General features: G+C 42.6%; 1 protein-coding gene across 1 annotated transcript in view; it reads left to right on the top strand.

Annotated features, from left to right (window-relative positions):
• The window catches only part of LAMA3 (laminin subunit alpha 3), a 245,708-nt gene that overhangs the window by 150,997 nt on the left and 80,176 nt on the right, over nucleotides 1-14,535 (top strand). The window contains exons 33-37 of the mRNA XM_055324044.1: nucleotides 4,984-5,128; nucleotides 5,807-5,947; nucleotides 7,299-7,460; nucleotides 9,726-9,824; nucleotides 12,515-12,598. Coding sequence (XP_055180019.1) covers nucleotides 4,984-5,128; nucleotides 5,807-5,947; nucleotides 7,299-7,460; nucleotides 9,726-9,824; nucleotides 12,515-12,598 — 631 coding nt within the window. The remainder of the gene's footprint in view (nucleotides 1-4,983; nucleotides 5,129-5,806; nucleotides 5,948-7,298; nucleotides 7,461-9,725; nucleotides 9,825-12,514; nucleotides 12,599-14,535) is intronic.

Here is a 14,535-nt window from a genome sequence, read left to right as displayed (position 1 = left end):
ATTCTTTCACATGAACTCATTAGGTTCCTCTAAACACAATCTTCAATTTCGTTAGGAAGTTTCATTTGAGGGTCAGGGAGGAGCATTCTTTCTTCTAATATTTTCTAAAGAAATAACTCTTTGAGTAATCAAAAGCCTTTTCAACATCAACAGTGGAATTACCACGAGCGACTTGTGTAATTTATAGTCGTAATAAACTGAAAGTTTTTCTTACTTGGACAAGTCCTCTAAACTCTTTGAGCACCTGTCTCCTCACATGTATTATGAAGCATTAGATTAGATGATCTTTAAGGGTCCTTACAACTCCAAAATTCTTTCAACTCTGATTCCATAGCTGAAACCCATGCCATTGCCTTGCCTTTCAAACCATTTCTCTCTTTTGAATTTTTTAAAAAATTCTACTTACCAGTGACTGTCTCTTCGCAGTCCCTAAGGCCTGAAATCCTAGTATCATCTTAAAATCAACCCCTTTTACCTACAGTCAATCAGGTGTCAACTTTTGAAAAGGTATATTATCTCCTTCCCCTTTCTTTCCATGGCTCCTTGCTTTCTGCTGCCACCTTGGTTGAGTTGTTTTACCACACCCCCATGGTTGAATGATATCCGTGGTCTCCTAATTGACCTTCCTTTTCTAGGTTTATGCATGCGCTCATTCATTCCCTTTTTATTTATTTATTTATTTTTTTTCATTCCCTTTTTAAAACATTTTGGCCCCTTAATTGAAAAGGAATATGCCAAGTATACAATTATCCTGGGATTTAAAAATCTATTTTCCCCATAATTTTGTCACTAATATATAGAACTATTAATCTAGGCTACAGAATTTGGTGCCTATAGGTTTATGATCTTATCTTCTTGGTATTTTCTTAAAACTAGGATGAAACATTTTTCTCGGTTACTGTGATTTTTTATTTTTGCCTTAAATTCTATTTTGTCAGATACCAATATATTTTATGGCTCAGACCATATCTAGCACCCACTCCAGTTTGGGTCCTGTGCCTCATGCAGAAGGCACACATGCCTCCTAACAAGAGGTCCTGTGCTAAGTCCTAATGGCAGTGTGGAATGGTGAGGGCCAGATTGTGTGCAGTCTGCCTGAGGGCACGTGGGTCCACCAGGTGCCACTTCCATCATATCACTCTGCACAAGAACCTGTCTCAACTCCCTGATCGAATAAAGGACAGCTTTCATGGTAATATGGCACCCACCTACCCAAACTTAAGCTTTTCTTCAGCTTTCTTCTCTGGCTTGGTTTTTTTACTTTCTCTAAACACTTTGCATATGTTCAGTTCTCCAGGTATCAATTCTCCTTCCCCCTCTTCTGTTACCCCCAAATTCTGCATATCCTTCAAGGATTATGTGTGAAAAGAACAAACTCAAAGAAGGCATGAAGCCTTCTGTGAGGCCACAGGGACTTCCTCATGATCTCAGTGCCTCAAGCTAGTTTGATAGTCAGCCATCCTATTTCTCCCGTGATTACCTCACTTTCTGCATCTCTATGTCCTATGTTCTTAGTGGAAAATGTGCCAAGGTCAAGATCGACTTACTCTACTTTGTCCTTTCCCTCCTGCATCCCCTAACACAAAGATATGTGTATAGGAAGCACTCAATAGTTATTGAAGGAATCAATGAATGAAGAAGGTAGACTTTGGATTCTGGATTGCAACCAGAATTGATATGAGTGTGATATTAAGAGACCCATTATAATGAGCAAAGGATAGAGTTCACTCTAACATCTGATTTTCTAGTTGTTTGTGCAACATGGCGAGCGCCCACACATGCGCAGATGTTATTATGTAAGGTTTGGCCATGAGCCCATTGCTTTGGAGATGAATCCACTTGACCTGCACCCCCAGAGCTGCCATTCTACACCCACGGGCAGCTTCTGCTGGAAACTTCTTGCCTTTGCAGCAAGGGCAGTTCCTTGGGCAGCAGAATATTTCTCTGGAGAAATGTGTCAAGGTCAGGCTGACTTTAGGTAGTTTTTAAGAGACATTCAGCCAGACTTTACAGAAGAAGTTTCCTTTTTATTCCCTGTTGTCATGGCACCACCAAAAAGTCCTTTGGTTGCTTGTTTTTTTTTTTTTTTTTTTTTTTTTTTTTTGCATGGGATTCATATGCTCAGTGCTTAGGAATCATGATACTATATTCTCTGTGTTTTCGTTAATCACTCCCTGTCAGTCTCATCTGGGGGTCTCAGGGTCAGCTCACAGGTCCCCACTCTTCTTACTCTGCCCAGCTTTTCGCTTTCTCTTATCCACTCTCTATGTGCTCCATTGCTACATGCGTGCAAAGTGGGATCCAGAGCTTTACCTTATATCCCTGACGTTGCCACATGCCCTCAGCCCACCTGTCCTTGCCACCACATCTCACAGCATTCTGAAATAAAGAGGCAAGGAATGATTTTGCTTCCATTTATCCTTGTCTCAACAAGCAGCTTCCACAGCTGCCCTCCCTGCAAAACACTCCAGCTCCTTTCTTTTCCACTCAAGTGACAATATAAAAAGTAGGCTCCTGTCTACCTGTCCTGGCTTTCAAGGCCTGGCTCCAGGGCATTTGCACCACTCTCAGCCTTGTCCACCCATGGCATTCAGCATCTGAGTGGCTCCTTTGGCACCAGCATTCAATTAAGGTATCTGTAAGCCAGAAGCACTGCGTGTTTGCTAAAAGAAACATGGACTTTGGTTCGACAAGCTGCCCTTGCAACAATAGCACTGCCTGTGCACAGTGTCCTTCCCTCCCAGCCAGCTAAGAGGAGCAGAGCCTACACAGTCTAAGTCAGGCCATCTCCAAGCTTCTCTTCTGATCACACTTTTCTTTTTCTGACAATTTTAGTTGGACAGGACTGTCTGTACCCTCTTCTTTCTTAACTCTAGACCACTAGAGTCTTATGTGCCACCGTCACTGCTCCCTCCCAAAATAGGGAGTTATCCAGTAACAGTCATTTTTTTTTTGCTGGGTTGTCTGATTGCATTTAGTCTGAGATTCACAAGAAGAGAGCAGGTATTATCCATCAGGGCCTAGGAACCCTCTGATAGTGAATGCAAATTTGTGTGCGTTGGAGAGAGAGAATATGAATGAATGAATGAATCAATCAGTCAATCAATCAATCAAACCTGTGAGTGACCCATAGTTTATCCAGCTTCCCGGAAGAGTCTCTGACCCCTTTCCAAAGTTTCCATCCACTGCAGTGGAGTGATCACTTTAAGCAGAGTGGTGGCACTTTCCATTTGCACCAGGGGCCTGGTGATTCAGAGAATACTGGCTTCCTTATGAAAAGAATTTCTTCAGGTATCAGGTGGGGAGGAAGACAGAGGGGATGGGGTTGAAACTGAAATGATATTTGACCTGCCAGTAGGCCTTGCAGGTAAAATGGACTGTCTTTTTGGGTGTGCTGAGTGAGATAAAGGGAGTCCCACTAGCTCCCCTTAGCCAATGCCATAGTAAGAATAATAATAGCAAATTCTTGTATGTGTGCACAGCCCTGTTCTAAGGCTTTTCCAGATATTATTTTATTTAATTTTCACAATAATTCTACAAAGTTGAATTTATGATCTCCGTGTTTACAGAGAAGTAAACTCAGCTGTAGGTTAATTTGCTCAAGGTCTATATCCAGTTAAGTAGCCAAGTTGGGATTCAGAGGTAAGCTGCCTGCCTCAAGCATGTGTTCTTAATTCAACACAAAATTCTGTACTTGGTTCTAAGCAGATATTTTATATAAGACAAACTTAGTGGGAAATAAAGTTAGATTTCTCTTTTTCAGGATGGTCCCTTGGGTAAGATATTTTAATAGGTATTGTGGGCAAGTTAATGGTAAAATATTTCATATCAGATTGTCCTCCCAATGGCCTGATATAAAGCACATTTCCTAGTACTCTCTTTAGAAGCACAAAGAAAAGATCAGCGTGTGGTTTCCACCAGGCATCCACCATGGAATTCAGTGATTGAGCTACGAAGGAAGCCTGGTGCCCACTTCCTCTTCTCTCTTCACCTAGTGGGGTGGTGAGCTTCTTAGTTCTGCTGGCAGCTCACTGCTCTTCTCCCTCTGTCAGCCTGTGTTTTCCCCTCCCCTCTTGTGGTTCAAGTGCACAAACATGTGGATGGCTCCCCCATCCCTGCAGAGCCCTCCTTAGAACCTAGGCACAGGGTTGCTTGCTGCCTGCTGGACTCCCTGCCAGCCTTGCCCACTCCAGCATCCACTCCAGTGCTCAGGCTGGACGACGAGGGTCTTCCTTGCCTTCCCCCCACTTCTGTCTCCTCATCCAGAACATTACAAGCCCCAGCAACCTCACCCCAAAATAGCTTGGGACCCATCCCTTGTCTCCATCCCAAATGTCTTTGCCCTACTTTAGCCCCTTTTTCCTCTTGACTCAACAGCTGGCTGAGGAATTGGTCATCTTGATTCCACCCACCCCCACACACCCAACCACACTCTTTCCTGCTTAAAGCTTTTCAAGATGGTGATTCCTTGTCCGAGAGCTTGTCATGTGCCAGGTGCAACCTCATCTACCTCCACAGGGGTCCTGGGAGGCAGCAGCTAGCATATCCCCTCTCACAGATGAGAAAATGAGGCCTTAGCAAGTTAATAAGATGCTGTATCTGTTGTGTTCCAGAGCTGATCAGTACTCCGGCCAGAGGGTCTTCAGTGCACAGAACTCAGCCACCTCGCTCCATTGCCCCTGAACAGTGTCACAATGGCCAGCATCTCCATCCACATGAGCTGCCTCCCTCTTCAGTTCATGGGCCAGCTTTCTCCACTCATACCTGTGCTCCGCACACACACCAGGCAGTTCCCCTCTGGTCCTTCTGTCTGGAACACCCACCCCCACTCCTACCCCATGACACTTTGTCCTTTTAGGCTCAGCTCAGGCATCACTGCCCCCAGGGAAGCGGGGTCACAGTTGCTTTGCTACAATGCAGGTGGACTTCAGAACCATGCAGGAAGGATGATAAAAACTTTTGCTTCCTTGGCTTTGAATACAGGTGCAAGCCCAGAATCACAGGGCGGCAGTGTGACCAGTGTGCTTCTGGGTTTTATCACTTCCCTGAGTGCATTCCCTGCCATTGCAACAAGGATGGGACCGAATCAGGAGTCTGTGATCCAGGAACCGGAGTTTGCCTCTGCAAGGTAAGACGGAACGAGCCATGCCAGAGACATCAGCCACTGTCAGTGAGGAAGTTCTTCATGTTGAGTCAATATATACAAATATGTGGGAAGTGGGATTGACCTGCAATAGATTTCCACTATGCATGTAGCATTTAATGGTTACTAGCTCGTTTGATAGAAACAGAAGGGAAAGCCCCTCTTACCCTTTGGAGAATCACAAAACAGGTATGGACCCATTCCAGAGAAGTTGACACAACCCTTAGTTTACAATTTTAAGAGGTTTGTAGGTGCCCTGGAAGCTTATTTCCAGCTTATGGACCCCAGGTTAATAATAATCTGCTCCAAAGGGTTCTGCTAAGTGGTATGAGAATTCCTAAGTCCCAGCAGTTGTTTGAGATGGTGGTAAGTGGGATGAACCAGGCCCGCCTATATTGTGAATCCACATGGTTCTATTTCTCTACCTTCAAGATGCCAAGGGGCATCTTGTGAAATTGAGCAAATTCTCTCTTTCATTTGAGCGTGGTAGAAGGGTTTAAACAATTAATGTGATAGAAAAGCTTATCAGTTACATAGCTTTTCTTGTTTTGTTAGCGTCTATGTCGTAACGTCTTATATGGCATCTAATTTGTGTAAGTACCTAATCGCAATCAGTGAAGTTTTAGAAGAAGTGATCTCTTGTTTCGTGTTTTGTTTCAATAGGAGAATGTGGAGGGTACAGAGTGTAATGTGTGTCGAGAAGGATCATTCTACTTGGACCCAGCAAATCCCAAGGGTTGTACCAGCTGCTTTTGTTTTGGAATAAATAGTCATTGTCACAGTACCCATAAAAGAAGAGCTAAGGTATGCAAGGGATTAGAATTTTTGTTTTTATTTGGTACCTCTGAATGGGGGAAGAAGTGGATTGTCATGAAGTATGAAGGGCTTGTGGAGATTTTATATCTTATTTTGTTGAAGTGTTAAGCTTTGCCCTCGCCATTCTTCAGCACACAGTGTTTTTTACACAGATGTTCTCATGCTCATTCCCTCAGTCTTTCAGGTCTGCTGAGTGTTTTGGACTCAGTAGGGTCTTCCCTCACCACTCCCTATGGAGTAGCTGCCCCTGGTCACTCTACGGGCTCACCCTTCTTTGTATACTCCACAGCATTTATCCCTCCCTGACATATTATGCAGTTAGTTCTAGAAATTTTTAATTATGTATCTTCCCCCAACATTAGCATGTAAGCTCCTCATACATTCCTGATACCTACAACAGGATCCAGAATATAGTAGGTGCTCACTAAACACTCATCAGCTAAATGGAGTTTGTCCTTCTTCCCTCTCACTTCTTCTTATTTGCTTATTTTCTTTCTGTTTCACTTTATGTCTCACCTGTTTTACATGAATATTTAAGTTAAATTTCTAAATTATTTACATGGGTTTTTATTTATTATTTATTTTTATTGGAGTTCAATTTGCCAACATCTACCACAACACCCAGTGCTATATGGGTTTTTAAATTAGCTCCACAAAACAAAAACTTTTGATGCCTTCATTATTACATGAACCAGCAGTCTCATGCTTGTTTTCTTTGTATGAGTAATGTCTTACATCCAACAAGTATTCAAGGAGAGGTTATTTTATGTATTTCATTCCCAAAAGGAAAGTAGGCTTGTAGTTGAGGAAAAAAATTACTTCACAAATCCACAGAAAAGTTCTACCTCCAGGGGAACCCAGAAGCATTATTCCTAACCAATGTCTTATCAGTTCCTTCTTTCTCCCCCTTATCATTTAACTCTTGGCTTCCGTTTTATGATCAGGGAAATACTTCGTTATGTGGATTTATTTAGAGAAAAATAATGATAGCAGGCCACTGTATTCCACCTCACATTTGCTCTCTAAGGAGTTCATCATTAAAATGGTCTCACCATCCTTGTTAGTAGTCCCACACTTACTAAATGTCAAGAACCAGGATGTGTGCTGGGATACAGAGATAAATCCCACATACATATGGTCACCGCTGTCTGAGAACTCCTAGTTGTGATGGGTCAATGGGAGGCAGCGCTGGGTGAGGTTTCTGAAGCTCTAGAGGAGGCATATAAAGGAAGCCTCTGGAGCAAGGTGGCCGCCCCATGGTTCTTTCTATTCTGCATAATTCAGCCATCATCAGAGAAGCTACAGGCACACGTTTCCAACCTTTGCTCTTGTGTTCCAGTTTGTGGATATGATGGGTTGGCGCCTGGAGACGGTGGACAGAGCTCACATCCCTGTCTCATTCAACCCGGGCAGCAGCAGTGTGGTTGCAGATCTCCAGGAGCTGCCCTCAACAGTCCACAGTGCATCCTGGGTGGCACCTCCTTCCTACTTGGGAGACAAGGTAAGGATGTCCTGTTGTTCTCCTGAGCCTCGCTGGACCTCCTTCATCACTGCGTCAGCATCATTTCCTGTCTGGAAGGAAGCATCAATAAGTTCAGGTTACTAAAACTGATGAAATTAGATTAGCTACAGATGCAGAAAAGATGCTGTCCTCCCCTGGGAGGAACCTGGTGTGAATGACCCTCATGTACCCCCACCTGCATGAGCTCCCCAGCAAAGGAAATCATGCACCATGTTTTTCTCCATTTTTGCTAAACCGTTTAAATAATATCTGTTGCAGATGGGACACATGTGCTTTTAAATGCCAATGCTAAGAATTCTTTGTTTTAAAGCAGAATAAAGGTTTTCCTTGTCAGGAAAACAAAAGCTGAAAAGTGACTCACAAGCTTATTAAAAGAAGCACCAGATCCAGTGGCAGCTCGGCTGTCATTAGCAGAATCACATGCAGTTAGCGAGACACTCCTCGGGGAGCTTACAAATGGGTTGCTCTTCCTTTCCTGCATAGATTGTCATAGCCTGGCCCACTACACTCCTTTCCAAAGACAGAAGTTGGGCTTCTGTAGAAACATCATTAGGTAACATATGTACCTGGTAGCAGAGGATAGAATATTAGAGAAGGTATAAAATTCATAGGGCCCAGCTCAGGTGGCACCATAGTCTCTTAGAATCACTAAATATTAGGGTTTTGTCAGCCTGAGGTCTCTAATTCTATCTCCTGGTTGAAGGACTTTGGGTTTTGGCCTTTGAGTGTGGGGAATGTTGCTCCTCTCATCTATCCCTCTCCTACACGTAACGCCCATCTTCACCTCCACATGGTGAGCCCACGTATGGCTTATCTAGTACTATGCAAACAATTACCCCAGAACCGTGCAGCTTAAAGCAACAGTCATCTTGCCCAGTTTCTGTGGATCAGGAGTTGAAGAGTGGATGGGTGCTCAGAGGGTTGTGAGCAAGATGTCAGCCAGCACCGGAGTCACCAGAACTGAACTGGAGGGTCCATTTCCAAGCTCAGTCATGTGGTTGTCACAGGCAATTCCGTTCCTTGCTGGCTGCTGAGCCAGGGTGTCAGGGTCTCATCACATGAGGCCTCCAGGCGCCGCCTGAGGGTCCTCGTAACATGACATCTGGCTTCCTCTAAAGTAATGGATAGAGAGAGAAAGAGGGGGGAGAGAGAGAGAGAAAAAAAAAAACCTCGAAACAGAAACCACAATTTTTCTATGACCTAATTTCAGAAGTAACATACCCTTGCTTCTTGCCATGTACTATTCATTAGAAGCCAGTCACCAAGCCCAGCCCACACTCGAGGAGGAGATTTAAGCTCCCCCTCTTGAAGACAAGAATATCAAGAATTTGTGGGCATATTTTTAAAACCACCTTAGCCCATCAGAAAGGCCATATTTAATCTCCAAAGGATGATTTAAGATGTTACTCCGGAATACTTCTAGACTCTAAGATCATAACCCTGTGACTTCGTCAGGTTATGGATTCTAGGGAAGTTCACTGAATCAAGGGCTCGGAAATGCTGTTCTCTCTCCCCTGCTCCATGTTATTTGTGTTTTTCAAGAGGGGAATTTTGTCCTGCCCCACTCGGAAGTAATATCGCCTCTTATTTTCATCTTTCAATTACTCCTTTCTTGATCAGTTTTTGCTTTATGGGTCAGAAGTATCAACACCAGAGGTGAAGTTGCTATCACAAAATCATGACCTCATGCCTCCATCATGATCGTGCTGCTAAGGTGACATTGAGAAAAGGTCCCTATACACTTGCTGAAGCAATCAGACATGGTTTAGGTACCAGGGAATGTGTGATCATGTAGGAAATATTCACCATCTGCTCTCAGGGGGAGTTTTTTTAAAAAATTATTTTTAGAGTTTCATTTTGTGACTGATAGATATTAACCAATTCTCTCAGTTAAATAAGAAACCAATGGTCTACATTGGGATAGCTCTAGATTAAATGAACACTGGTTTAGTGGTCATCTAGAATAGAAGGATCTTGTATCTGTGTGACTGATATTTTTCTTTTTAACAGAAGCGTCTTCTTGCTTATAAAACTCAGTCGTGTTCATGCTAAACATTTTAAGTAATATAAAATGGTACAAAGTAGAAAGTTAAAATACCATCTTCAATTCTTCACTCTCAAGATGACCACTAAGAGGTGGATTGTATCTTTCCAGATCTATGTGCCTGTGTGCGTTTTAAGTGGGCTAATGTTGCCATAGGCTCTTCTAATGCTTATGCTGTTGATCTATAATTGCAATTTTAGGTTTCTTCATATGGTGGTTACCTCACCTACCAAATCAAGTCCTTTGGCCTACCTGGTGACATGGTTCTTCTGGAAAAGAAGCCAGATGTGCAGCTCACTGTAGGTATCAGAGTGCAGCCTGAGGGGCTGGAAGTGGCAATTGCAGTTGGCTGCTGATCCAGTTTTGGGACATCTTAATAAATGGCCTATAAAAGATTAGATTAAGTCATTTCCAATATTTTGTAGAAATTGAAAGGGAAGTTGAGAGCAGGTAAGCCCCCCCTTAGGATCCTGCTTCCCCTGGTCATCCAGCCCTCATGGCTTCTCTTCTGTCTCCTCCCAAGGAATGTCACTGTATCTCACACTTGCTTCTCATAAGTTATTGCTTCATGTTAAACTTTGTTGAATGTCTCAATATTTTTTTAAAAAGATTTTATTTATTTATTCATCAGAGACAGATAGAGGCAGAGACATATGAAGAGGGAGAAGCAGGCTCCCTGCAGGGAGCCAGATATGGGACTCAATCCTAGGATCCCCGGATCATGACCTGAGCCAAAGGCAGACACTCAACCCCTGAGCCACCCAGGTGTCACCATTGTCTCCATCTCTCAATTTAGTCTCACAGTAGCTTTTGAGACCTTCCTGTTGGCAAGGCTCATTGCTGGGCTCAGAAAGGACAGGTGATCCCTGTCCTTCACAAAAGCGTAATCTAAGAGGGGAGGTAGAAGAAATATGCACATAGCTACAATCCACTGAACAATATGCATTTGAAGTGAAGTTTGAACAAAGTCTTGTGACTCTGTGAGAGCTGGGGTCCAAGTGGGGGCTTACGTGGTTGAGAAGCCCTCAGAGGGCTTCATGGAAAAGGTTAATTTTGAGCCAGACCTTTAAGCATTGGCATGGCAAGAGCACCCTTCCAGGGGCAAAGAATAATATAAGTCAAGGCAGGGACATCTGGGTGGCTCAGTGGTTGAACGTTTGCCTTTGGCACAGGGTGTGATCCTGGAGTCCTGGGATCGAGTCCTGCATCAGGCTTCCCGCAGGGACCCTGCTTCTCCCTTTGCCTATGTCTCTGCCTCTCTCTGTGTGTCTCTAATGAATAAATAGATAAATCTTAAAAAAAAAAAAAAAAGATAAGCCAAGGCAGAGGGCAGTGCACAAGGGACGACCTGTCCAACCAGGCTGTATTATCAGTGATTCTCGAGTCATAGGAAACAAGCCAGGAAGGGTTGGAAAGAAAAAAGATGTTTAATATTGTGCTAAGGAATTTGAGTTTATGTAGATAGTAGGGAGCCAGTTTGATTTTTTGAGAAGAGAAGAAAAGTGGCACCTACACACTATAGACCTGCCATGTAATCTAGAACTGTAATCTAGAAAATTCCTTGAGGGTGGGGTCAATGTCACATTCTGCTTTGAATCTCCCACAGTGCAGGGTCCAGTCTCTTAAACACAGGTTGAGGACCCTGAGTCTTAACTTGACTCTGTTTCTGGTTTTTGTGCTGTGGTTAATGCAGTGCAATGACAGCTTCCTGAAGGTTTCCGTTTGTGTGTCATTCATGGTAAAATAGGGACTAGCAAGCAAGTCTCACACATCTTGTCACAGCTGAGAACCTTGCATTCTGGTTGATTTTTGTGTTTAGGCACTGCTGTGTTGTGTTTTGTTTTTGCTGGCACCCAAATTTGTTGAACCGTTGTTTTAAAAACTACAAGGAAACTTTGTAAAACATCTTGGAAATGAAGCATCAAAGATTTTAGAGGAAAAATAGCTCCACAATAAAAATACCATCCTGGCAGTGGTGTCTTTCAGTTTCGTATTTTTTTCAGAACATCTCAAGTTTGGGCCATTAGTATACCAGTATTTATTGCCAAGGAGTTTATTATGCAGGTGGTTGGAATTCACAGAGAAGTGATGACCAGAATTTCTTCTCAATTTTACCTCCAAACATGGAAAATAATTTAGGCTTATGAAACATTCACTCTGCTGCTTTGTTCCAAACCACTGTAATTAAAAGCCTATAGGGCATGTTTCTTAAAGTTTTCAATGATTTGTGATCACAGATAATGGTCTTCTTTCTGAAACCCCAGCACTAGTGTATGGAACCCTTTTGGGTTTAGGGCTATAACAAAAGAGCCAGGGCTTTTGTGTGTGAGTTTGGGGTGGAGGTGTTGATGATGGGTGTTGACCTTACCGTTGTGACCTATTAGAGCCCCTGCTATGGGGCGGGGAGTTCAGAGGCTGAGAGTGAGTACGGCTGGGGCCCACAGGGAGTGGGGGGTGCAGGACTCCTTCTCCACATGCTCTGGGGGTGCAGGACTCCTTCTCCACATGCTCTGGGGGTGCAGGACTCCTTCTCCACATGCTCTGAGGCTCCCTGTCTATGCAGCCTGCACTGCCCTGGCAGTCTTTCTGCCCACCATGCCCTCCTCATGGACTCACCCACCAAAGCAGTTTCTTACTACTACACTCTAGGTCCTGTCAGCAATAATGGAAATGCACCTCATACAATGACTGCAACACATGGTTTTGGTGAAATTTAATTAATTAATTAATTAATTAATTAAGAAAAGAAATCTGTCTTTTTAGCCACGTTCAGTCAGGGAGATTTTCCTGGGTTTTTTTTTTTTTGTGAACCTGCACTGCATTAGGTATTATTTTTGTTTCCATTCACTAATCCTTTTGCCAGGCCATTCATTTCACTATTTAGTAGAATCAGGCATTCCACGTAATGCAGATCCATAGAAATTTTGTTCTTATCCATGATAAGCCTCAGAATATCTCAACCATGGCATTCGTGTTTTTCTTTACACAGGGCCAGCACATGTCCATCATCTATGAGGAACCAAATAACCCCCGACCAGACCGGCTGTATCATGTGCGTGTGCAGGTGGTGGAGGTAAAGGAAAAACAAACATAAAATCATTCTTGATGATCCTTTTTTGTTCTATGACTAAGTTCTTTCAGGCAATTGTGATTTTTTTATTTTATAAATTTAAAATATTAATTATATTTATGTACCTATAATTCACATATATAAATTTAAAATATAAATTATGTAAAACATACAGAGGTTCATCCTCACAGGGCTTTATTTGTACTATCTGTATGGCTCTTAGCGCAGTCTCTTCCATTTTAGAGGTAATTATCTCTGTCTTATAAACCCTGTGAGCTTGTAAATGTTATGATACAACTCCCTCTCATCCTCATGCCTTCCTCAGTGGCCAATAAATGCTTGGGATGAATGGATAGAAAAGCCACAAAAATATCTAATACCAAAAGAAATAAGATTAATATAGATAAAAAAGGAAAGCTTATCAAATCATAAGACATTGTGTTACATTTACTTGGTTATGACAACTTCTTTAAAATAGTGTTTCATGGTTTGCAATAAATATGTATTTAAGCAAAAAAAAACAAAAACAAAATAAAATAAAATAGTGTTCCATTTGTTTTTTGTTTTTTTTTTTTAAGGATTTTTAATTCATTTATGAGAGACACAGAGACAGGCAGAGACATAGGCAGAGTGAGAAGCAGGCTCCATGCAGGGAGCCCGATGTGGGACTCGATCCCAGGACTCCAGGGTCACGCCCTGAGCCAAAGACAGATGCTTAACCACTGAGCTACCAAGCATCCCAATAGTGTTCCATTTGTATTATTAAATATGTCCAATACCTCAAGGTGATACTTTTCAAGCACTTTGAACTTGTAGATATATTTTAACATATCTGTACAGGTCCATCCATTCCAATGGAATACTATTTGGCAATAAATGAAACAAAGTATCAATACCTAGGATAACATAGATGAACCCCAAAAGTAATGTACTGAGTGAAAGAAGCAAGACAGACCACACATACTGTGTGATTCTATCCATATGAGAGTGGCCATGCCAGCAAAAATGGTGGGGTAGGAACCTCCAGAAATTCTCTCCTTCATTAAAGCAATGAGAAAACTGGCAAAAATGGTTAGAATTAACTATTTAGAACTCTGGAAATTGACCATAGGCTTGCAGCAATCTGAAAAGTGTTTAATCCAGAAAAAATAACTGAATCTGTAAGAACCTCAGGCTCTGTGGCAGTCAGCTTGCTCTGTTCCCATCTGCCACCCCTGCCTGCACAGAAGCCTTGAAAACAAAAGCCCACCACCAAAGTGAAAGCCAGTAGCCCAGCAGCCACCAAAAGAGATGGGGTGGCATTGGAGTTTATGCAGAGCCTCACTGCCAGAGAACTGTCATGATTTAACCTATCTGAAGGTTTTCTGGAAGATGCTACTTCCAAGGCTGTCTTTGTTTGACCAGACTTGTAGCTTTCCCCAAAATTAAAAGCTTTTTCCCTAGGGGTATTGATGAAGACATTTAGAGATAGTTGCTGAGCTTCATGGCTGGCCGAGGTGATGGATTATAGTTGGGACTAATTATAAGCTAATCACAAAACTTAAAATAAAAACCTGGGAATTAGTTATCCATGGGGCTTTGGAAAGCTCCAACACAATCTTGGAAAGGTAGAAGGCTACACATACTCAGGACTGTGAGCATGTTCAAGAAAGGCCTAACAAGACCCTAAGCCATCACCTTTGACTAACCTTGAGGCTCTGAGCAAGCAGGAAGTGAAGGCTAATGCAGAGTTGTCAGCTGCCTGGCTGAGTGTTGAGGGGTCCTTCAACATACACACAGAACCCTTTTGCAATGATTATAGAACTTTGGTTTTAGGAATTTAAAAAAAAAAATCGGTTCAATCAATAGCTGACCATTAAACTAACCAAGCAGAGACTTTAGCTGTCATACATGACAAAGAATACAGACTTTACAGAATTAGTTCAGAAAAGTCATTAAGC

Source organism: Nyctereutes procyonoides, unplaced genomic scaffold, assembly GCF_905146905.1.
Source record: "Nyctereutes procyonoides isolate TBG_1078 unplaced genomic scaffold, NYPRO_anot_genome, whole genome shotgun sequence".
NCBI classification, from domain to species: Eukaryota; Metazoa; Chordata; class Mammalia; order Carnivora; family Canidae; genus Nyctereutes; species Nyctereutes procyonoides.
Note: the sequence above shows the minus strand (reverse complement) of the source record. Positions and strands in the feature narration are given on the sequence as shown.